The 27,008-nt window shown below is 37.5% G+C and overlaps 2 protein-coding genes across 2 annotated transcripts in view; one reads left to right on the top strand and one right to left on the bottom strand.

The window, feature by feature from the left end:
* LOC125233751 (small conductance calcium-activated potassium channel protein) overlaps positions 1 to 27,008 on the bottom strand; it is a 372,074-nt gene that overhangs the window by 72,213 nt on the left and 272,853 nt on the right. The window lies entirely within an intron of this gene.
* On the top strand, positions 17,710 to 22,296 carry LOC125233750 (uncharacterized protein K02A2.6-like). The gene is given in 2 exon segments (XM_048139826.1): positions 17,710 to 19,943; positions 19,945 to 22,296. Coding segments are annotated over 2 exon segments (4,230 nt in total). The 5' UTR covers positions 17,710 to 17,877; the 3' UTR covers positions 22,109 to 22,296.

The raw sequence follows: 27,008 nt of genomic DNA, 5'->3' as shown, positions 1-27,008 counted from the left end.
AATTTGATTTACAAAAGTAAATTATCTAAAGTAAGAAATCGAAGAAAAGAAAGTGAGTGAAAGTGAGTGTGTAAGAAAGAAAGTTGTTAGAATTGAGTAAATAGGTTAAGTTATAAGCATAAAAATGAGCGCTAACTCGCCATCAAACGTCATAGTTTGGCGAGATATATAAAATTTGTAAAAGTGTACATGTTGTTCTGAATAATAATAATAAATTAAAATTAAAATAGTCGTAACATCCGTAACGTTAAACACCCTTCAAGTTACAAGGCAGCTTCTGGAATGTTTCCCAAATTCAAAGGAGCATTAATGGGACTTGTTATTGAAACTAACAAGACATATCATGTGTCGGTGTTGAAAGTCATTTGTTTTCGCATTGTGGTTTCGTAATGTGGTGTTAAATGAAATAATGAAATGAAATATTTATTTTCAAAGTAGGCATATTACAATGCGCATATAAACGTCAAATAAAGCTACGCCGGCTCTAACCTTACGCCTCAGCCTCGAGAAGATTTCAGTCCCCCCTCAGCTGGAGGTACTTCTTTTCAAAACATTACATCTTATAATTAACATGCTTAAATAAAACAAGATACAATTTAACATGCAAAAGCATTCATCAAAAAATATTAACAGACTATGGAAATTAATTTCAATAAATTATACAAAGTACAAAGTTTTGTAATTACACTTACGTAATATTTATCCTTGTAACACGTGAAAAGTACTATGATTATGACTAAGAATTAACTCCCGAAAACGACAAATTAAAAAGCAAGTACTCAAGTAATTTATTTGCTTTCATGTAGTACATTGGGTCGTACAATAAATGGCATGGCAATTCTTAAAAGTAACTTAAGTCAATAGAAGGTATATATCCCGTGTATATCTGACATGGCTGAAACTGCCGCTATGCTTAAGTGGGACTGGGTGGGACAGGTTTGCCGTATGCTGAATGACTTGTGGGTTAAAAACAACCAAATGAGTCCCACGAAATCGAACCCGGGATCGCAGTAAACCTCGACGGACGGACGCACTGGAGGAAACAGGTCAAGACCGGGATACGTGGAGAGGGTGGAGGGAGGTCTTTGCCCAGTAGTGGGACACTCTAGAAAGGCTCATATACCTACCTAAATTAAAAAAATGTTTTTTCGTTGGTACTAATAAACTGCCACAATCGATATGCCGCACACCTTACCATAAACTGTATGTTGACCTTTTAAAACTCGCGGGGACCGTTCCGTGACCAAAGATCGTAAGTATAACTTAATATATAATTAACGTTCGCTATACACCGTGAGTTAGAATAACCTGACAGAGTTAGGTTAGTCAGGTCATGAGGAGTAAAAAAAATATTTCAAACCCCCAAAAAAACTGTTGTGTTTTTTAAACCACGTCTTTTTTATTAAACTTTTGGCCAAAATGTACTACAAAAAAAAACGCATTGTAGTTTTTTTTATATATCTAAAACAGTCAAGAGTCTATTTTAGATATTAGCTAGTTTGTAAGTTTAGTCTTTGTTTCTTATATAATTTATCTTAATATGTTGATGTAAATAAATAAATGTAAAAAGTAAAGTTTATGAGAAGTTTACAATAAGAAAGTTGCGAGTTTTTTACCAAACATAAATTAAATGTCCGTCTACACCCAAGTCCCAAGGTACTAGTGTCATAGCCAAAAAGGCGTTTTTACACGAAATTACTACTAAAACAAGTTTTATCAAGTATTTTCAATTCTAAACCAATATCGACTTTAGAAAACAAAAAATGTAATCAGGAAACCTTGGAAATATATTAGGTTACTCCTAGCCCACGGTGTATAGCGCTAGGGTTAGTAAACCATTACCTTTCTCCTATTTACACTACTTAGTTTCCGTTTCACGCGTTAGCCATATTAATGTTTACGCTCCTTTCCATTTTACGTAAACGCCGGGTTTATATGACAACCGTAATTATTTTATGCGCAAACTCGCATGTCAGCTTACACGCGCGCGTTACGCACAGTCAGCAGCAAATGTTTGTATTTAAAATGCGGTATACTAAGTATTAACGTAGACACGATCATTTATCGTCAAAACATAAAAATAATTTTGAAACTGCTTTTTGGCTTACATTTCAACACTAGGCACTTCATAAATTAATTATTAAGCTAATGTTATAATAAAATAATATTAAATATAATATTAGTATGGATTACTAACAAGTTTGCTAAAATGTTAGGTAGTTACTTACTAATGAGTGGTTTATCCGTATAAAATATAAGTCTTGATACTTATTATACACAAATTTATCCTTACTCAAAAGCAAGGTAACCTTGACAGCGTAAATATAACAATAGTCATTCAACACATTTTTGACGTTGTAAACCGCCACAGATAATATCGGAACGGCCAAAGCTTTCATAAATATCGGAACATACCCTGTATTGGGTAGGTAAAGTTTTTTTTAAAGATAGGCAAATAACATACCTATGTAGGTGTCCGTGCCTTCTCTTGAACCACTAATGAGATTAACACCTTCATAACCTTCATAAATAACTATCTTCTTCTTTTTCATTACGTTATCACCTCAACCGCAACTGTTATAACGTATTCTATCAGGAAAATATATAACAATTAAAACATATTGGGGACTCCTTACACAGATCAACCTAGCCCCAAACTAAGCAAAGCTTGTACTATGGGTGCTTCGCGACTTACTTAAATAGACAAATACATACTTATATACATAGAAAACATCCATGACTTGGGAACAAATATTTGTGCTCATCACACAAATAAATGCTCTTACTGGGATTCGAACCCGGGACCGCGGCTTAGCAGGCAGGGTCACTACGCGCTAGGCCAGACAGGTCGATATTATTTGCCTAACTTCAAAAAACCTTTTGCCTACCCAACTGCCAACAAGAGCGCGTGTTTAGATATTTCTGAGAGTTTCGGCAGCTCAGATATATTTGATGGCGACTGAAGTATCGCGTCGACTTCACGTCCTTGGGGAAAGTTCATTGTTTACAAAATAAACGAGTTTCTCGTATCACACTTTTTACTATGTGCACAAAGACATGGCCGTTTGCTTGGAGCCATTAATTATTTGTTGGTAAGCGAGAATGTTGAATACATTATATAGGGTATTTTTTCACCTACAATAACTTTATTTACGGAGTAAGTAGGTCATACTGAGACACTTACTAATAGGATCAAACCCGAAATAGCGAAAAAAAATTGGCTTAACATTCACATTTTGGTTGTCTAAAAATACATATTAAACTAACACAAATAAAAGTACACTATGAACTAATAAATTTAACTATAACCAAACTAAAACTACCTTTAAAATAAAACCCTATAAATAAAAAATAGAACCTAAGTCAGAGCCGGCCGGTAGGGTGCCCACTGTGCCCAGAAGGCTGGCGGCATTGCCGCGCTGAACAGCAATGCCGATGCGATGGGCAAGATATGCTCCAGCCTTCCGGTCACCCGACGCGTCTATTAGGCGTTTGGACAGCTCTTTAACCAGCTCTGTTGTCTAACCGTGACATTTCCTATGGGAAATTATTTTTCACGAGATCAGGGATGCTCCCATAGTAAAATTTACTCCTTATAAACCGCATATTCATTTCGTTTTTCGTACCCGAGAAAATAAACATTATAGAGGTATACTGTATGTCTTAATTTTAAACTCGAATGTAACATGACATTAGAAACATTTCAGTACAATACGTAGGGGTAGGCAGAGCACATAAAACTGCTCAAACTTCAGTGCCACTCTTAGGGCCACTTGCACCAACGAAAATGGAGGGTTAACCCGAGGGTAACTTACCTTGTCGCGCGCGAGTCCATACCTTGAAGTCGCGCTTGATGTCTGGACACGCGCGCGACAAGGCATGTTGTGCTAAAGGGTCTGGTTTATTGTACCTACTCGTAATTATTAAAACTGCATCCGCCTCAAAAACTCAGTTAATAGCAAGTTTACACACATCATCATTACGGTCCAGGTTATTATACACATTAATTTCCCCTGTGAACATTCTGTAGATACCATGAGATCAGAATACGTTAGTGAGTTTTCACATTATCCGATCCGATATCGGATGTAGCACCAATATCCCATACATTGAAGACGCCATCTTTGATTTTTGCCTTTGAAATCCTTCCGTCATCCGATATCGGATCGGATAATGTAAAAATGCACTTACTTTTATAGCAAGTACGTTAGGGAAAATAACAGAAACTGGACGTTGCATTGATCCCAAACATCAGTTTATTATATTAAAACAAAAAATTCATACGTTAAAAGTTTTGAATCATTCAAAGTTATTTTCATTATTAGACTTGTATTGACCGGGATATAGACCGTTAACTTTTTGATTTTTGTCTAGCTCCCGATATTTCGACGCAGTTGCATTCATCATGATCACGGAAGTGATGCATGTGACTGCGTCTAATATCGGGAGCTCGACAAAAATCAAAAAGGTAATCACGGTCCATATCCCGGTCAATATGTTTAATTTCATGCATTTTCAATCAAGTACACTAATGGTCGTAGCATTGGGTTGTGGCGAAGAGATTTGGTAGATCGAGGGTTTCTGATCTGAGTGATTCACTATTTCTATTCTGCGATTTCACTTCTGATGATGCTGGCAACATTTATAATTATTATCTATCGACGGTCAACCAAACCTTGTCGCTTAACCAACTTCTTAACAACTGACTAATCAATTTCTTGACCGATTCAGTGTTGCGAGCGTAGCACGCTAGCTCGATAAACTTTATTACATCGGTGCATCCCTATCGCACTTACAGATAGTGCGAAAAGGACGGCCTGGCGGGCAAGCATGGTCGTGCGATAAATGATAAAACATCAGGCCGTCCGTATCGCACTATTTGTAAGCGCGATAGGGACGGCTAGATGTTTTATCTTTTATCGCGCGTCCATACTTGCCTGACTGATGTCAACTCGTTTATCACGCGATCATGCTTGCCTGCTTGATCACGACACGTTGTCGTTCTGCCTGACCAATCTCTTCACCAATTCAGTGCTCATCACGACCTGTTAATTCTGCCTCTAAAATGCATTTTTGCTACATACGAGGAAATTCGTGTTATCGGCTACGACGTAGTGCTAAAGCTGCGTGAATGAGCGAATCCTTAAGTGAAAAACATACCGTATTTTGTGAAATTTGAACTCATGACCTCTAGAGTTCAAGTCTCACGCAAGACACCTATTTTTACACTTTTAAATTTATCACTTAATAACATCGTTTGCAAAGTTTCTGCTTGTTAAAATAAACTAGAAGAAAGTTAGATGAAAGTCTGATGGGGATCAATATCTAATAATCTAATTTTATCCGGAAAAACTCGTCAAAGTTGCTAAGCTGAGATATAAGTTTCGAATATTGCCGTATCATCATAGGCAATTACTTTTTCATTGGCCGCTCCGCAAATAAAACTGCCACGCTTTGACCAAACTTTTATGTTCAAAGATATAAAGTAAATAAATTAGTAAGTGCGTGTACATAATTTGTGATGGTCTTCTAAAAAAAATGACTCATCGATGAAATTATTATAGTAATAATTACGATACGAATGCGGAAAAAAGGAAGTTTGAAAAACACGACCGGAGGGGGTGTTTTGAAATCGACAAAAGTAACGAATTTCCTCTTCGCGCGTGTAATATACGACGTTTTTTTAGTACATATTATGGCCCTTTAAGTCATACGTATTTTAAATTTTAATTATCTCAACTATTTCTTATTACATTTGTTTTTTTTTTAACACGCAGAAACGTCTGCGAGCGATATTACATATTTTTAAATTTGACGAAAAATTGAAAAATTCACACCTCCGGCAGCAGTTGCAGCACAATTGCATTATAGAAGGATTGCACTTAAGGATGTGCAGTTGGGAGCGTGGCTGGCTCCGGCAAAGCCAGAGGTCGCAGGTTCGAGTCCTGCCGGAGATGTGAATTTTTCCATTTTTCCTCTAATTTAAACATTATTATTACACATTTTTAATTTAAAAGAAAAATGGAAATATCATTCATTATTAATAACATATATCAAGACAAGTAAAATAAAATAAAGCTCAACGACAGCGCACAGTGTTAAGGTCGGCAACGCGCATGTAAGGTACCTACACAATACATCTAGAATTCCACGCATCCAAGGCCTACGAAAGTTACTTTAGCTGAGGTCTGTGTGATTGTCAACCACCGAACGTAATAAAAACTATGCCTAGTTTTTGTAACAATAAGTTTTTAAGCATGACTATAAAACTAATTCAGTTATTCGTGTGTAAAATTCGAAAGATAACGTAAAACTCTAATGGAGCGCAGTCAAACTCATCTATTATTAACCAAACGTAACCCTAACCCATTACTTTTTCAGTCGGCACTTTCAGGGAGCCCATACATTAGCGGCCGACCGTGAATGGGTTAAATGTATAAAAGCAGTACTTTGTATCGTTTGACGCAAATGATTGTTTAATAGCGGCAAAGAACTTCGGCGGGGCAATTTGTGTAGTCCTAAGTGCCTTCAGGACGGTCGAGTTCACAAATATACAAGACAAAAATATATATACACGACTTCTCTATGGTAATGATTATAAGGTCGTGTATACATAGATTTGGAATGCTGGTTGGTACAGAAGTTTGAGAACTTGGCTGTACATCGCATGCCGCTACAAAACGTTTTGGGCGGCAATGTGACCGTTTCTTAATGATTTAGATAGCGTTTTATAGACGATGAATGATACTATAATGAATTAGTTACTTGGCTGTTTCTTATAATAAAATTAAGGTTAAGCACCCATTTTCCTCCCGTGGGTGTCGTTGAAGTTGACTATGCGTTGACTGACCACCTGTCACTGAAATATCACAATTTCGTTCTGTGTCAAACTCTTTATTGCCAAGAGTGAGAGTGGCATAGAATTTTAACCATTTTTCATGTGTTATATCTACCCTGTTTGGGAATACAGGTATGATTATATATGAATGTATATAAAATAGTGTTAAACGGGCTTCATTTTCTGAAAATGTGTCAATTACCCAATTACTTAAGTGAAAAGAAGAAATAACCATGTACTCACAAATATTTAACGACTTTTAAGTAGGTTTATTTTCTAGCAATTTCGGTGCAGCGTTGTTGGTTCAAAGGCATTTGTTATATGACGTGATGTACGTATTAGGTTTAACAAAAGTAATATGAAAATAAATTAGTAATTTTCCTAAAATAGTTTTACTAGTAGAAACTCCTGTATTTCTACCATGCTTCACCGAAAAGGTTATCTTAGAAAATGTACGATACCTGACTATTATACACCGTGTTTCTATCGAATTCCGTTAACTTCGGCATATAGTTAGGTTCATTATAGGAAAGAGAATGGCATATTTACCTCTAAAATAGTCAGCATGAAAGTTTAATTTATTTAACCCAATTTAAGTTATTATTACTTAAAACAAAGCTAACATCCATCTCGATCATCTTCTAAACTGTTATAGAGTATAAAAAAGTACAAAACAACGACGTAAATAGCCTTTAGAATATAAAGTCCATTTTAGTTAAAGCACACTCGTTTTAATGAAGCAGGTAATGAGAGTCTGAGAGCAAACAAGTCGGCTGAGGACTCTTCAGTCCCGGCGAGTCTTTGTCACGTATAACTGGATAAAACTGGATATTAGTATGAATCGTTTCAGTCTGATAACTTTATGCGATAGATTAAGTAGATACACTATTTTGCTACTTTTGAATCGAAATAGTAGATTGCGTCACAAGGGAGTAATATAATGTACTAGCTTTTGCCCGCGGCTTCGCTCGCGTTAGAAAGAGACAAAAAGTAGCCTATGTCACTCTCCATCCCTTCAACTATCTCCACTTAAAAAATCACGTCGATTCGTCGCTCCGTTTTGCCGTGAAAGACGGACAAACAAACAGACACACACACTTTCCCATTTATAATATTAAGTATGGATTAACGACGAAGCGAAGGCGCTAAAATATAATAATAACCTTGAATAAAAATAATGCTCCGATAATGAAATTCTAGACACATATTGAGCTCTCACATCACCTTTAAGGAAATTGTCTATACCATCTAATACATTATAATTTTGACGAATAGTTATAGGAATAAATGTAAAAAAATGTGGTCGAAAAAGACTACTTTTGCTCTACTTCTAACAAAAAGAATGGTGCTAATTTAGCGTACTAAGTCATTTTTATAAAGTACATTTTTGATAAGAAAACTTTTCAGACGAACTTAAGAAAAATATTTCAAATATTCTGTTCACTGTGGCATTGCAATATAAAATTGTAATGACTTAGTTTACGATGTTATTTGGAGCATAGAATTCTAAATGAAAAACATAAATACTTCAGAAACACATTTATAACTCGTAAAAAGTGAAATGAGAAATATACTTACTCAAAAGTGCATAAATATTTCAAAGCAATAAGTACATTTTTTTTACGAAAAAAAAAACAAAGCAATAAGTACAAAATTAATCATGATTGGAAAATTGTTACACTGTGAAATAGTTAATACCTAAAGATTAACTAGGTACCTAAAGATTGTTGAATTTCATTTTCACTTTCATTCTATACCCATACTCGTAAATTGTATTTGCTTTCAGGACAATTTTTTTTATATACCCTATAATGTGTCCCACTGCTGGGCAAAGGCCTCCCCTGTTTTCTGCCACTCGTCACGGCTCTGTGCATGCTCTCTCCAGCCGCCACAAAATGAGTCCAGGTCTTTCCGCCATCCCAGCGAGGCCGAGGTAGACCAAAGATGAGGACAAAAAATAAAAAATATAAATATTTTTCATTATTTTTGTTTGCAAAATATGACGGCTAAATTATTTTGATTGGCAATAACACCAATAACATTTAATTTTCTACCATGACATATTCCGCTATAATGTTTCTTGCGTAAAGTGCTTTGTGTATGTAAATACCAAGGAAAATATGTCATCCGAGATAAGTAACTACTTACATATATCAGCCGTTTAAGGAGTTTTATCACCAAAGTAAGGAGAGACATTACCAAGCTCACCAACTTTCCTCTCAACCAACAAAATATCCCCGGATAAGGAAAAATAAAGGAGAAACTCAAAGAAAAACAGTGATAAACGGTTAATCATCTAGAAAGGATTCCGTACACCTATAAACCAGATTTGGGTTCACATTTGTCAATCCGCGAAATAAAGCAATTCTGTGCAGTGACAGTAGGATTAATAGCTACATAGATTGTGTCATTTACGATAACGCATGCCTTGCATTAGAATGTATTACTTAGAGTGACTTATTAAAGGGCACTATCTACATGGGTTGTTTATTTAGTCACTTGCAATACAAGATGATTTTATAAGTCAGCAAAAAATACTCTGACGCAGAAAATATCAAGACATTATATGAAAATACCTCATTTTCTAATTTGGTATTTCGGAGTTAGTCTTCATAGTAAACATTGCTCAGAATGATCTGTTTATTCATTCCGTAAATTATTGCAGGTTGTTACAAACAAGCTGTATATATTTCGTTACTCATACACCATCTTACCATAAATCACACACCTGTACAAGATACTTTTCCAGAAAAATATACTCTTTCGGCCAAAAATAGGATGTTTTTGTTATTGACATTTCGTGTTCATCTTATAGTGTTAGTGGGGTATTTGTGAGGCCCTCAACCTACCCCCCGTTACGTATCTGATCTGATTATCAAGGCCCGTTTGTAGCAAGCCTTTTTTCAAAGTATCGAGGTTGAAGGCATCATGCTATTACTAAAGCTTGCTCGTTTAAGTTTTTATATCGAAAGCAAAAACGATTTTGAGCTTTTAGGTACATGGTTAGCATGACGTAATATTATTATTTTATTTTATATACAGTGTGTGGATTCCATACGGGCGAATAATCCAGTTATAGTATTTAACCATACAAATCATATAATATAATCATTTTATTAAAAAGTGTTGTTAATTAAGAGTAATCATTTTTTTAAATCTGACCAAGCAGCAATGTACGCCGTCCATATTAACTTGACATGACATAAACGTCATGTCGTAATGACGTTTAGGTAGGTACGCTAATTGATGTGGACGTAATATATTGCGTGCTGAATTATTATGTATGAAAAAAAATATCTCATCTATTCAATAAAAAAAAATGTAGTTAGGCTCCTTAGGTCCAATACTAATCGTTATCCAAATATTCGCCCGTATGGAATACACACACTGTATTTTATGAGATAGGAGACAAACGAGTAGATAGCTCACATGATTGTAAGCGGTCACTGCCGCCTGTAAACACCAGAAGGGTTGGAGGTGTGTTGCCGAACTTTTCTTTACAGTTTGAAGGTATAAGAAAATTCCTATTACTGAATGATTGGCAAGTATAAATTAAAAGATTTTTTAAAAGTATGTTATTATTCCGATACTTTACCGACCTTTTTTTTTTTTAGTATGAATAGGTAGACGTTTGACCACGATCACACCTGATGGTAAGTGATGATGCGGTCTACGGTGGATCACGCTTACCTATGAGATACCTATTTACTCTTGCTTTGAAGAGACCTGGATTGTACTAACTCATGTGGGAACACAGACTATGTTGAATGACTAAGAAGTTTCGCTTATGATGTTCAGGTACAAACTTAGTTTGTTTATCAGTGACTTAATCATCCTTGCTCGGTCAAAACTTCTTACAACTCGCAGCTCACCAGTTTAACGACAGATTGTCCCGACTCCTTGCATTATTTAAAGTATCCCTTGAGAAATAACCTCGGTAATAACATAGCGTAGCGCAAAAGCTCGTTTGACAAGATAACAAACGTTTATAGATACAAAAAAGTCTATAAAACCTTGAGGGAACGTTTGTGTTTGACCATCATTGCGTGCAGCGACCACGCTAAATACAAATTACCGCTGTCCGTACGCGTTTCGACCGGCCTGAATATTTTAGGACGAGCTCTCTATTTGGACTCGGGTCATGACATGACTTGGTAAGGTATACTGGGATAAGACCGAACTATTTTTTGAATGTGAATAACGTGATAAAAAATAACTTTTCAGTACAGATAGAGTTTTTTTACGCACTAGTGCGAGAAGTGGTTCATTATATGCCAGGTCGAAACTTCGAATGGCCTTCTGTACTGAAAAACGGCGTACGACAGACGTGCGAAAAGGAAATTCGGAACTCGTTTCGATTTAAGACACCCCCTTCGGTCGTGTTTTAATTTATCGCCACTCGTTTCGAACTTCATTTTTTACGCACTTGTATCGTAATGTACTATTTCAGTACAGATAGAGTTTTTTTTACGCACTAGTGCGAGAAGTGGTTGATTTCTTGTCAGGTCGAAACTTCAGATGGCCACCTGTGCTGAAAACGGCGTACAACAGACGTGCAAAAAGGAAATTCGGATTTAAAACACTCCCTTTGGTCGTGTTTTAATTTATCGCCACTCGTTTACTATTACTTCAATCTCAGTAATTTTCGAAGGGCTGTCTAAATAGAAGTGACTTGGATGTTTCAGAGAGTTGGAAAAATGTCACAAAAAAATACAAAACTCCATTCTCAGAAATTTTTACCTCCTGTTTTTTTGTCAATGTAAAAAAAACCAAGCGTTTATTATGAATTCACTTGATGTCCCTTAATTAAAATTCGGGTAGGTAATCTACACTCAAAGTTGAATTCCATCCATTTCAAAAAAAAAATGCTGACTTAGAATGAACTAAAAGCTAAAACATCGTGAGGAAACCGGACTAATTCCAATAAGGTCTAGTTACCCTTCGGGTTGGAAGGTCAGATGGCAGTCGCTTTCGTAAAAACTAGTGCCTACGCCAAATCTTGGGATTAGTTGTCAAAGCGGACCCCAGGCTCCGATGAGCCGTGGCAAATGCCGGGATAACGCAAGGAGGATGATGAATGAACTAAAAGCTAATTCCAACTATAAACTAAAGAAAATATATTAAGGTCGTCAACATCGAAGACATGGTAATGAAAACCTCACTAGGTATATCCCAGTTTTATTTTTAATGTTCATGGTTACTACATTGTGGCGTAGGAAATGCGTACTTGCATAGGGCAGGGTAAATTCTGTCATACAGTTATGTTTATTATCTAGTGATATTTAATTAATAAATATTGTGTATTTAAGAATTGCGAGCAGATGACCGTACCCTCCATCCGATCTTACCCAGGTATACCTTCCTGGCCATGATCATAGTTAGAATTCCTCAGGGATTTGAAGGTTCATTGCGTATAAAGCGATCGGCAAAATGAATGTAAGGAGCTAGCGTTACTTGCATCTCTGAGGGCTTTAGTCGACTGTGCCTTTAAATTCGTTCCTTGAAGTGGCTTTGACGTTTGATGTTATATTAATAGGGACTTACAAGCCAATTATTACTTACACTATAATATATTATTATCATTAGGACTAAAGGGTAGAGAAAGTACACCCAAACGCACCATAGCGGAAAGGGTCAAAGTACACATCGCGGCGGTCAAAAAACGACAAATAAGTAAGTGCTGAGTATTGGCTAGAGTCAGGACTAGAGTCTGGCTAGAGAAAGAACTGGATTGAACTGCAGAATCCCAAATAATATGAGTGAAGATAGTGTTAGTCTAAATCAATACACCTAAAGGATATCATTCGGATATCAAGCTTGTTCGTAGCTGTATAGGCGAGGCAAGACGCACGATGCCTGATATTTTTGAGATATTTTGCCAGCCTAGGCGAAATCGATCGTTAATGCTAGACGCTGATCGAAACTCAGTCTGGCTCTGTCTCTCTGGAACAGCTATAGAGATAGCTAACTACGATAACGATATTTTCGTAATCGTTTGTGCATTTGACTACGTACGAGTACCTAACCTGATGTTAGTATACGTTTGAACTGACATGTTTGATTAAAGGTAGGGTCAGATGACAGGCATTCAACGCGAGTTTTGTTAAAATTAATTGATTAATTAGTGTGAGAGGACCTTAATCATAACATTAAAGTCATTGTCAAGTGTTTGACGGCACATGTCAAAACAAATAACATTAGGAGTGGTAAGGGATGCCACACACGTGTCCAGTTTTTTTTTTTTTTTTTTTTTTAATAATTAGATGGAACCGTAAGAGTTAAGGGGCTAGTTTCTTAGAGAAATTGATTGTATTTGAACTAAGGAATATTCCCTTAAAGTTAACGGAATTGAATAAAAACAGGGTGTATATGTGTCTATGAGAAAATGAACAGCGACCCTGAATGGCTATTTAGTCAGAGACATTTAAAAGACCCGTCCTGAGGCATGGCGGTTACGCCGTGTCTTGCGTGGGCGACGGTCGCGCGACCGTCGCCGTCGCGTCTCATACTTCCATATCGATAAGGTTTGATTTCGTATGCGTCGCATCGCCGTCGCGCGACCATCGCGCGACCGTCGCCCACGCAAGCCACGGCGTTAGACTCCGTGCACGGTAAAGTCTAGCACTCACAAGTCTCAAAACATGTCGCAACAGTCCCTATATTAATAACGTGAGTACATCTGTAAGTACTATTGATTAAATACCTACCGAGTACCTAACGTATTCTATATAATGAAATAAAACTATGGAAACGGGATAATGAATACGCGATATAATCCGTTTCCATAGTTTTATTTCATGAGTAACTATCGCGGTAACCGAAGACAATATTATGTATTCTATATAGGTAGTCAAAATTTCATGGCAGAGGCTTACGTTCAAATACTTTTGTATGCTACGTGTTTAAATAGAACTTGTAATATTATTATGCACAGTGAAGATATTGCTCTACGTACATTTAAGTTATGATTACATTATAATATCATTTAACATTTCTTTGTTAAATAAGCAAAAAAAATGGAGTATTTTCATGAGATCTACTCAGCAATTATGATTATTGATTATAAGTCACATAATAATTATATTACCTTTTAGATTAAACCGTCTCAAAGGGCCTCTGCGCTGTTGGCTTCGGTCCCAAGCACGCCTCCCAAAAGTCCGGGACCCCATGGTCCCGAGACATGGCAAAGTCAAACAAATAAAAAAATATTACAAAATAATATACATTATTTAGGCTTGCTAACATAGTGCAACAACGCATTATATGGACATGCCTTGCGTAAGTTCATCTGTGCTATAAAAAAGTACCTACCTACGAGTATCAATTTAAAAATACACTAACATTGACCCGCTAGAATGAAACAAAACATCCTAAACCTTTTCCCCACTCACGCTCGCATCGTTTTCCACGTTTAGAGATCCCAAAAAGAAACGGCGCAAACAATCCAACGAATGGCGGGGCTAACCGTTCCAAATGCGCGCCTACAAAGATATAAAGCTGTTCATTGTTTCAATACTCCAGAAAACGTCTGTCGGTTTATACAAACACCCATTTAATTAAACAGGAAGTTTGCAGGATGTCCGTTTGTTTTAGACATTCAAATCCTTTGTTTTAAAAGCCTGCGGAACACGGTTGCTGATCTAATTGGTTTTTTATTTGTAATTTGATAAACTCGTGCAGTATGATTTTTTGTATAATATTTTGCAAATGTATAGGTATTAAAAAATGATTATGCAAAAATGCAATCTATAGTCGTTAAGTAACTTCTTATTTTGTTTTATGCTAATAGTACTGTTACTTATAGATAAATCGACACTCTCTTTAAAATTCGCCACCCAATTTTGTAAGAAAGACTGAAAAATCAATAAAGATTTAAATTACCAAAAACTATTCTATTTAAGATTTCTTAGTTCCCTTTCTTTAAATTTTTCGTTTTAACCCCTTTAATTTCCTTCTGTCAAGTGGACGGCTTAGGTGATATAACCGTATTATGCGTTCATTCCACTCAGTAATTTGACGTGAAACTGCACTCAAACAGGGGCATTAATAATGGATGCACTGCTGTGTATTGTGAAATTACTGAGTCAAGTAGGTCGCGTTAAACAGTTTTGAGAATAGGTAAGGCGTGTTACCGTAATTTTAAAGGCTCTCTTGAATATTGAATATAATTGCTGAATATAGTCCACTTTTTGTGTACCCTACCCAATCTCCAGAAATAAAAATATTTTGTATCAACCTGCGTCATCATCGACCCTAGAATTATATCGAAATGTCAAACTAAAAATATATGATGATGATGATGATGTATTCCTGTTATCCCTCACTAGGGACATAGGGATCTTAGAAGAATCTTCCACTTTTCACGATCCTGGGCGACTGCTTCCAAATCCTTCCAGCCTAGTCCACTTGCGCCAGCCTCCTTCTCCATTGACCGCCTCCACGTGGTACAAGGCCGCCCCGACCGTCTACTGCCAGGTGATTGCCAGCAGAGACCCTGCTTGGACAGGTGGTTGTCTGCTCTGCGTAGCACGTGCCCTATCCATCGCCACTTCCGTGCGCGTATTTCCTGGCCTACGGGTTTTTGTCCCGTCATCTGCCACAATCTAGCGTTTGAAATAGCTGTCGGCCAGTCCAAGATGTGCCGGAGACACTTGTTAATAAACACCTGCAACCGATTCGTGATGTCCTCACAAGCCACGTTTCGCAACCGTACAAAAGGACCGACTTGACGTTAGAGTTGAACATTTTGATTTTAGTACCCCGAGTTATTACGGTGGACGTCCAAATAGGCTTCAGCTGGGCAAATATATATAGCAAGTAATAAAGTCTTAAGTTCCGAGATTCACATAAATCAGGCTGCGAATACGCTTCGGCTTTCCCGTTTTGATGAAAAACAACATCATTACGCCCGCGTCGTGTAATGTTGCGTAACGGGCGGGTTGTAACTAAAACACTGAATACAAGACACCGCATTATTAGACGTTTTAAATCATTTCAATTACCATGTTTCGTGACGCGAATTCGCGTCTTCGGCAATGATGGGTTAAATGAACGCGTGGTTATCACTTACCAGACATAATATATGTACATTGAGCGGCAAAAGTGCATGGCAAATTTTTGAATTCATTCATTCATAATTTCTCCGTGCAACTTTGTTTGACTGTACTACTTTTGGTAACATCACGATTGGAGCAACGCAATTAGGTTAGTATGAAGTATGTAAATCCTATATGAATAATCCTTGCTACGGGAGAAAAATATGTGTGGTGACTTTGAATTGTCTTGGATGCTCCGTCTACTAGTTGATGTGGTCTGTGAACTAAAACTACGAAAGCCGTACAAATTTTACGTCTTGCTTTGTAAGGAATATTTATGGGATATGGCGATTGCTAACACGGCTGGCTTGTTTCGAGGAAGGCTACGAAAATGCGAAGATATAAAACGTTCCCTAATTCTACTTCGAAACACCTTTATGTTCGCAACTAACAGTTTTGAATTTGGAATTTTATTGTTTGACACGGCATTTTATTTATTTTATCCTATGACATAAATTGATTCAGGATATCCATACTAATATTATAAATGGGAAAGTGTGTGTGTCTGTTTGTTTGTCCGTCTTTCACGGCAAAACGGAGTGACGAATTGACGTGATTTTTTTTTAAATGGAGATACTTGAAGGGATGGAGAGTGACATAGGCTACTTTTTGTCGCGGGCAAAAGCTAGTACAGAATATATCACAAAAAGTATGTCACAAATTGATGTGCAAGGTTCACAGCTATTGAGCTGCGTCAGAAGTGAGAACAGGTCGTCGGTACTCCCAGGGTAGGCCCTGAGAGGACACTCCTGACACGGAATAAATTAAAGTTATTGAAAATATGAAACATAAAAACCTAGATTTGATGATTTAAATTAACTAATATCCTATTTACCCTAATACATGGCTTCAACAAAAATAAACTCGGTATATTGGAAGATAGTACATTGTTTTTAACGTTATAATAGTCGGTTGAGTTACAATGAAGCATAATTATATATTTACAGCGGTTTTAATTGGCTAATACTTTCCTCCTAGTCAAATCAGCTTCTTTTTAAGAACTGTCAAAACGATTTCGAACGACTTACTAATATGGATTTTTTTTTATGGGATAGGAGGCAAACGAGCAGACAGGTCGCCTGATGGTAAGTGATCACTGCCGCCCATGGACACCAGAAACACCAGAGGTGTTGGAGGTGCGTTGCCGGCTTTTAAGATGGGTGTACGCTTTTTTCTTGAAGATTTGAAGGTCGTGTCGGTCCGGAAATACCACAGGCGACAATTCATTCCACAGTTTAGCTGTGCGGGGCAAGAAGTTTCTGGAGAAACGCACAGTTGAGGACTGCCAGCCATCTAAATGATGGAGATGGAAATGTTGATTAATATGAAATCGAATTGAGTGACGTCACGGTCAACTGATTTACTTTATATATGTTATTTTAACTCCTGTGAGCAGCTATTCAAATGTTAACGCGGGTTAGAAGTCATTACCCCTGATAGCTAGCAATTCTTTTTTCATACACTCAAAGAAATAGGTACGGGCTGAAAAACAGCGCTGTGCAGTCACTAGACTCGCGGCACAAGCTGAGTCTCGAGCCTATTGTCGCACCTAGTATTTAACTGTTGGTAGTTACTTAGTTATTTTACTCCTCAAAGTTGTGATCATAGCTAATATAGAATATAGACATGATTGTACTGTATCATAGCGTAGCTTACTCTTAGTTGCATGATAGAAATAAATACTTAAGTAATTGTACCTTAAAATTATTTGCGACAATAAATGACTTTTTATTTTATTTTTATTTTATATATTTCTATTTGATTTATGTTGTATATGTATATATACCTAGCTATAGCGGGTCGGTGCCGCGACCCATACTTAAGTTAATACTTCGCTTGAATAAAACTAGTGTGATATCAGCCGTCGTTCGTTTCACTCATTCCCTGTCACATACCGAACAGTGGCGACGAATCTACCCGCGTTATAAAAAAGTGAAAAGTAAAATGTCTCATTTTGGAATTTTAACAAGTTTTGATCATAATTCTGGAACGTGGCAGGTGTATAAAAATCGGTTGTCGCAATGGTTTATCGCGAACGATATAACCAACGCAGCCGACGCTACAGGAGTGAAGAGGCGCGCGATATTGCTGAGCGCACTCGGTGAAGCTACCTACAAGTTAGCGGCAGATTTAGCTTTGCCTAAAGTACTACATGATTTGCCATACGAAGATATCCTCGGTATTTTGGATACACACTTTTCCCCTAAACGGTGTATTTTTGGTGAAAGGTTTATGTTTTATTCCGCCGTACAGAAAGAGGGGGAAAGTTACACAGAATGGGCTGCAAGATTACGTGGACTGACGGAACATTGCAGCTTTTCAAACCTCGAGGACGCATTAAGGGACCGTTTTATAATGGGAATGCTTCCTGGGAAGGAGAGAGAAAAGCTGTTTGCCTTAGAACCTGACAAGGTCACCTTGGCAAAAGCAGTCGAGTTGGCAGAAAGCCTGCGCAGCGCGCGCGCAGGCGCTGGCCCGGCCGCAGCGCAGGCCTCGTCGGCAGCGGCACCTGATCAGCTGTTCAAGATTGCTACAAAACCTAGTGCTAGTAGTGTTAATGCTAATGCTAAAGTGAAGTGCGCGGTATGTGGTTTTAAAAATCACACTACAGAGCAGTGTCGGTTCGCTAACTATACTTGCAGGAAGTGTAACAAAAAGGGTCATTTGAATAGGATGTGCAAAAAAATTAATTTTGTGGAAAACGAGAACGAGAGTGTCGGTGAGAACGGCGATGACGGTGAGTTGCTTAATATTCGTACTGTTCATGGGGAGCCAATGACAGAAATGATTGACGTGCACGGGGTGAGAATGAAGTTTCAATATGACTGCGGCTCAGCGGTTACTGCGATTTCTGAACAAGTTTATTTACAATACTACAAACATGTGCCGTTATCCCAACCTAAACAACGGTTACATACTTATATAGGCAATAATATTTGTTGTGTCGGTATAGCCCCGTTGATTTTTTATTTTTTGGACAAACCTCATACCTTTGACGTTAACGTTATCCGAAATGGGGGGCCTCCGATTTTGGGTAGGGATTTTATGGCACATTACGGTCTGAAAATTACAAAACCGGTTAATTTTTGCGAGTCATCAGATTCGATTGTAGATTTATTACAAAAACAATATCCCGCGGTTTTCTCTGATGAACTAGGCACTTTTAATAAATACAAAATTAAACTATTTCTCAAAAGTGACTCAAAGCCAATATTTTTCAAAGCGCGTCCAATGGCTTTCGCTTTACGCCAAAAAGTTGAAAATGAATTAGAGCGATTAGTACGAGTAGGTATTTTAAAGCCGGTCGAATACTCGGAGTACGCGTCGCCGGTCGTGCCGGTCTTAAAACGCGACGGGTCTTTACGTCTTTGTGCAGATTATTCTGTCTCAATTAATAAACAGCTGTTAGTGGAACAGTACCCGCTACCCACTGCACAAGAATTGTTTACTAAGTTGCATGGCGGACAACAATTTAGTAAATTAGATTTATCACAAGCATACGCGCAGTGCGTTCTTGACGATGAATCTCAAAAACTCACTTGTATCAACACGCACAAAGGGCTATTTCTTTATACCAGATTAGTATACGGTTTAGCCAGCGCGCCGGCTATTTTCCAGCGCGTTATGGAGTGCGTGTTGGCAGGTATGGACGGGGTTCTATGTATGCTGGACGACGTGTTGGTGACGGGGAATAACAGGGAGGAGCATTTGACGAGGTTGCGGGCAGTACTTCAAAAACTGCAAGATGCCGGTCTAACCTTACAAAAAGCTAAGTGTGATTTTTTCAAGGACGAGTTAGAGTACTTAGGTTACACTATAAATAAACACGGCTTGAAAAAATCACCCAAAAAAGTTGAAGCTATTATGAATGCACCCACCCCGACAAATGTAGCGAGTTTACAGTCATTTTTAGGGTTAGTAAACTACTATCGGAATTTCGTACCCGGCGCGTCATCAATGCTTAGTCCGTTATACCAATTATTACAGAAAGGGGTTAAATGGGTTTGGAATACGACATAACGACGCTTTTTTGGCTATCAAAAGACATTTATCTTCAGATCAGCTATTGGCCCACTTTAACCCAAACGCGACTATAATTTTGATCACAGACGCATCCCCGTACGGCCTTGGGGCAATATTATCACTAATCGATTCTGATGGCGTCGAACGTCCCGTGTCGTATGCCTCTAGAACGTTAAACGCCGCCGAGAAACGTTATTCCCAACTACAGAAAGAAGCCACGTCGATTATTTTCGGAGTCCGGCGGTTTCATCAATATCTGTATGGCAGGGCAACTCCTTTTGTTTTGCGCACTGACCATAAACCTCTTATATCAATATTCGGTCCATACAAAGGAATTCCAGAGGTGTCAGCAAACAGATTACAGCGCTACGCTATGTTTCTAAGCGCGTATAACTATACAATAGAATACATACGTAGTGCTGATAACAGCGCTGACTACCTATCCCGCGCAACCCTGCCCGATGACGCTTGCGCCGGCGCGCCGTCGGGCCACGAAACCGGTTCAGCGGCTGAGTTTATTGACGATAGGGCTTCATACGTTAACTTTGTAGTTGATGATTCACTACCTATCACATTCGATACCTTACGTAACGAATGTAAAAGTGACGTGACCTTAAGGAAAGTGATAAAATATGTCCATGACGGGTGGCCAAGAAAAGTATCTGATTCAGATATACAGCCCTATTTTTTTTGTAGGAACCAACTTTCACTTGAAAACGGGTGTCTAATGCGGGGTCATAAGATTGTGATACCCCTACGATTGCAGCCAAAAATATTAGCTGAACTGCATAAATCGCATTTAGGTATCGTCAAATGCAAAGCGGAAGCACGTAGTAGGTTATGGTTCCCGGGAATAGATAAGGCAATTGAAAATGTTATTGGGAGTTGCCTCATCTGTTCACAGCTCCGGCCAACACCTCCCCGTGCACCGCTGGCAGTGTGGCCCTACCCGCCGCAGGCTTTCTACAGAATACATATAGACATACTTGGGCCGGTAAATAATAAGTCTTATTTAGTAGTCGTCGATGCCTACTCGAAATGGGTAGAAGTTTATTCTTTGAACAATACAACTTCGCAGGTAGTTATAGCCAAATTATATGACTTTATGTCTAGATTCGGTCTTATGCATACCTTGGTTAGTGATAACGGTACCTGTTTCACGTCAAGTGAATTTGCGCGTTTTTGTGAAGTAAATGGTATTACGCATGTAACTTCTCCCGCATATAACGCGGCCAGTAATGGCCAGGCGGAAAGCCTAATTAAGGTTACCAAAAGAGGTATACGGGCATGTTTGCTAAGTAGTAGTGCCAAAGATATTGATCAAAATTTATTAAAATACCTATTCGATTATAGAAACTCAGTCCACACTACTACAGGCGTTCCGCCTGCCCAGCTGGTATACGGGCGGAAACTTCGTTCGCGCCTTGATTTGCTTATACCTAATGTACCTATCGCGGCCGCCGCGCCGTCGGCGTCCTCACACGACACTCTCGCTGAGGTTGTAAAGTATCAACAGTGTTTGCAGACTAAAGCATATGGTGGCACCAATAGGCAATGTTTTAAGCCGGGTGAAAAAGTCATGTTTAAAAAATATTTAAACAAAAATAAATTTACATGGAATAGAGGTGTAATAATTAAGAGACTGGGAAAAACTGTATATATTGTGCAAGAGTGTGTAACTGCATTGCAATTAAAAAAACATAAAAACCAATTGGTATCGTTTAAAGGGACAGAGGCAAACAATTATAGCGGTACGGCAGACATCGATACCTCCATTGAGTCCACATCGGGTGACGAAATTGACCTGTCTCCATCTGAGCTACGCAGCGAGGAACCCGCAGTGACACGACTAGATCCAGCGGAGCCCCCGCAGTCCCTCGCGGTGGAGGGGAGTGGAGCCACGCCGGCATCCTCTGCGACTGCGACGTCGTCGCCGGCCCGGCAGACATCGGACGCCGCCACGTCACCCGCGCCAGCTGATGACGAGGGTCCTGACGAGTTCTTTGAGGCACACGAACAGAGTCAAGGCACAGAAGGTGCACAAGATACAGAGACTCAACTTGAAACCGGAAGTCCTAGTAGAACAGCTGGACAAATGTCGTTGCGCCCTGTCCCTAGGGTTGATTATAAACCGTTTTTCTGTATTATGTAATTAGGTCGTAGTTTTTAAATTAGGTAGCTTAAGATGTTACGTTGAAGAACTATTAGGGGGAGATGTTGTATATGTATATATACCTAGCTATAGCGGGTCGGTGCCGCGACCCATACTTAAGTTAATACTTCGCTTGAATAAAACTAGTGTGATATCAGCCGTCGTTCGTTTCACTCATTCCCTGTCACATACCGAAAATATAAATTGAAGTTAAAAATAACTTCTGTCCCTCTTTTTTTAGGGTTCCGTAGTCAACTAGGAACCCTTATAGTTTCGCCATGTCTGTCTGTCCGTCCGTCCGTCCGTCCGTCCGTCCGCGGATAATCTCAGTAACCGTTAGCACTAGAAAGCTGAAATTTGGTACCAATATGTACATCAATCACGCCAACAAAGTGCAAAAATAAAAAATGGAAAAAAATGTTTTATTAGGGTACCCCCCCTACATGTAAAGTGGGGGCTGATATTTTTTTAAATTCCAACCCCAACGTGTGATATATTGTTGGATAGGTATTGAAAAATGAATAAGGGTTTACTAAGATCGTTTTTTGATAATATTAATATTATCGGAAATAATCGCTTCTAAAGGAAAAAAAAGTGCGTCCCCCCCCTCTAACTTTTGAACCCTATGTTCAAAAAATATGAAAAAAATCACAATAGTAGATCTTTATAAAAACTTTCTAGGAAAATTGTTTTGAACTTGATAGGTTCAGTAGTTTTTGAGAAAAATACGGAAAACTACGGAACCCTACACTGAGCGTGGCCCGACACGCTCTTGGCCGGTTTTTTTTGCTTGTAATTATCTGATACTTCATTTTGTGCATGGTATAATATTTCATTTTAAGTACAGTCAAGTTGCCTATTCCCAGCGTAGAGTAGCGTAGAAGTGTCTCGCCAAACTCATCGACGCGCAATCGACTTTCGTTGACCGAAAATCGATCGTTAGTGAGCATTTCTTTTTTTTTTGCCACTAATTTTTTTTTATTGTTTTAGGGAATTTTAGATCAATTGTACTCCAAATCACGAGTACTTTTGATCTCACTGGGAGACAAAAAGTATCCCAGAATTTCCATACATTTTTGTTACTTTCCTCTTTTGTTACCCCATACAAGAAAGAAAGAAAGAAAGAAAAGACGTTTATTAGCACAGCATACTTATAACTAGCTTAATCTAATTGTACATAATAGTGGATTGCGCTAAAAGGTCATTACTCAGCTGGGTGTCTCGGCGTGAGCCACATGGCCCGCTCCGCGACGCTGATTTTCAGTAAGGACCAGGAGTTGGACGTACAACATGTACGGAAAATGGTAACAAAATAAGAAAAAATCGTATGGGACAACTTTTTTAACTACTAGGATTGAAAAAGCTAGTAATTTTGAGTAGAAATAGCATATTTTTTTTCAAAAATATCACACTTCATAAAAGTGGCAAAAAAAAAAGAAATGCTCTAGTATGAACATGCAAACGCATGCGTTTAGCGACGACGACGCGTAAGCGTCATACTAACGAGCGATTCCGCGTCAATAAAATGAGAAAAATGTGTGCCTACTTGAATGGACAAGCGAACTTTTCCCTCCTGCTGAGACGAAATATTGTGTAATTTTGATCTCAAATTAATGTTATTTTACGTATGTAAAACAAATGTACCAGATAACAATACTACTACTAATAATACTGTACTATTTTTAATTTTTTTTTTGTTAGCCTATTTGAGTGTCCCACTGCTGGGCAAAGGGCCTCTCCCCTGGCTCTCCATGACTCCCGATTCTCCGTTTCCTCCGGCCAGTTCCTCAGAAAGGCGTCAAAATCGTTTCACCATCTTTTTCATTAAGTAGATTTAATAAGATTGCATCCTTACGTGTGTACTCAACTACTGCGTGTGTAATTTTATTTACTATATTTACTTGAATTTAATTATTCAGTAATGTAGGAAACTTTAGGCCTAGATTTATATATATTTTTGTAAACCGCACTTGTAAATGGCTGTTTGTTCTCTAAATAAACTAAAAAAAAAACAATATATTAATGTTGTTTATAGACCCTTTCCGTGTGTAAATTATAAAATACACAGTCCAAATATTTGATACTAACATAGACTCCGTAACTACGTCAATCATTTGTATTATTCATTCAGTCGATTAGCAAAATGATTACTATATTCCCCTTGGCCGTATCAGCCCAACGCCCAGACGCAAAAGGTGAAACGACCGGCCTATTATTTTAATGATGCGACAAAGCTTTGAACATAACTCGAATAAAAAGTCTATTATATTATTACATCAGTCGAGTTTCAAGGCCATTGTCGTATTTATCTTCATAATGATGTACATTATAGGTGAAGGTTAGTCGTTAGGTCACTTATATTGATGTAGGCGCGCTGATCTTCGCACCCTGAATTTGTCGGAATGCAAAAACGGCAAAAGTAGTAGTCCATTACCATGTCGAGACAGTATAAAAATAGGACTAGTTATTTTGTTAAATATTTTGTTTTACAGTGTGTTTCTTCAACTCAACTTCAACTTCATGAGACGCTATTTCCATAGTAAATGTATCAAATGCACCCAAGCAAATATTAAAATCAAGCGTAGTTTGATTTTAATAACAATAATCAATGTTCAAATAGTAATAAATATTACAAAACTACATGTTTTTCTTGAAAAATAAGTCTGAAACTTACCTTTACACCCATTTGATAAAAATTCTAATATTTCTTAATTAAAACCGGAACATGAAAACGGCATTCAAGAAACACCCTACTACACCTCTCTATCACTGACATAAGACTATCCACATTCAGCAAGCTAAAACGCCTATAGTTCTCTAATATTCACACAACACAAACTACATTCAAAAAAGTCAACCTATAAATCTCTAACATTGACACAACACAATCTACCTATACATTAAGCAAGGTCAATTGCCTATAGTTTTCTAACATTGACATAACACAATCTAAATTCAGCTACCTCAAACGCCTATAGTTCTGTAACATTGACACAACACTAGCTTACCTGAAACGATGTAAGCTCAGCGACAAAGCAGACTATCATCGACAGCGTTATGCAGCATCACCTAGACGGACTATATGATGCTCGTCCGAGCATGTCGTGAGCGCAATGCATTTATGCCACCGAAATCCCTTCCTGGGTTCACCTTTTCACTGTGAGTCGCATTGTCAATCACTACATTGATGTTGATGTCACTGGATTTTGGGTAGGGTTGACACTTGGTTTTAAAGGCCTGTTTTGTTTATTTTATTTGTGAGATATCTGTTATAAGAGAAGAGATTTTAAATTTTATTTTGAAAGTTGTTAATGTGTTTATCGTATACGTATTTAAAATTGTGTGAGTTGGTAGCATATGGTTATCATCTTGGAACGTATCATTTTTTTTGCCAAATTCTTAAATTATTCCCATTCGATTTCGTCACCCATTTTAGGCATAGGTTAGTTAAATAAGTTATTTGTCTTTTTATTATTTTGGCTCATTCCTCATATTATTTTTCCATTTCACTGCTTAAATACTACAATTTTTTTTGTGATAGAAACAAATGAATTTAGAATAAGTTTATTTTTAATATTAATGAACCAAAATAAGACAAAGGCAAACGACTTATATTATGGTAAAAGACAGCATAAAAACTACTCTAAAGTGACGAATAAAGAACGGGCGACGCTTTAGCCAAATGGGACCAATTAAAACCCTTAACAACATTCGACTGGGATTTACTAAAATGATATATTTTGCAGCAATTTTAGCAAACGCATTGAAATGACATTTGATAAAGATTTTAAAGCTATTAAAACCAGAATTTTGAGCATACCTACGTACCACTCGTTGCTAGCAGCACGCGGTGACAAGGGCTTTTTTCGTTTTATTTGGAGGATCTGCGAGCTTTCCGAGACTGTACACTAAACGAAATTCCGTTAGTGACTCGGTAGGGTTGCAACGTATGTAGGTACTAACAATGTTTTAAGTTTTTAGTTTTAAAACGTTGTAGTTACATAAAAAAAAAATATTCTGGTCGCTTAACTATTTATAATTAAATCCATTAAATATGATCATATTCGAATTGTTGAGCCATGTCATGTACAATGTAAATTGTACAAGCATATTATTAAATGTCTTTTTTTTCGTTTTGGTAAGTTTAGCTATAATATTATTCTGAATAAAAGGAAAAAAAATAATAATATTAATATTTAAAATTGTAACAGACTGTACGCGCGTAATACCTATTCGCAAGTTGTGTTTGCCTGTAATTTATGGGTCATGTTTTTTTGTGCTATTATTGAAGTTCATAATATTTTTTGGTATTACAGCTGTTGGCAAACCTAAAAAAAAGTAATTGATTAGACCCCAATAAAATTAATCGCAAGTTGTGTTTGCCTGTAATTTATGGGTCATGTTTTTTTGTGCTATTATTGAAGTTCATAATATTTTTTGGTATTACAGCTGTTGGCAAACCTAAAAAAAGTAATTGATTAGACCCCAATAAAATTAATCGCAAGTTGTGTTTGCCTGTAATTTATGGGTCATGTTTTTTTGTGCTATTATTGAAGTTCATAATATTTTTTGGTATTACAGCTGTTGGCAAACCTAAAAAAAAGTAATTGATTAGACCCCAATAAAATTAAGTTACTCTCATGTGTCGCTGAAAATATTGTGTACCTATTTATAAAAGTGAATCAGTCTTAATATATAAAAAATACTTCCTAATCTGACACGCACTTAAAATTATAAAATAAATTTGTTTATACATTTTCTTATTACTCATGTAGAGATAATCATGATAATTATTTGCTACTAAAAATAGGAATGATTATAAATAGAGTTACCGCCTATTTATATAATTTTTGTGATTTTGTTAAACCGTGTCAATTATCAGAAAATTACTCTGCCCCGG

This window comes from Leguminivora glycinivorella, chromosome 15, assembly GCF_023078275.1.
Source record: "Leguminivora glycinivorella isolate SPB_JAAS2020 chromosome 15, LegGlyc_1.1, whole genome shotgun sequence".
NCBI lineage: Eukaryota > Metazoa > Arthropoda > Insecta > Lepidoptera > Tortricidae > Leguminivora > Leguminivora glycinivorella.
The sequence above is the reverse complement of the archived record's forward strand: the minus strand, read 5'-3'. Positions and strand labels throughout refer to the sequence as shown.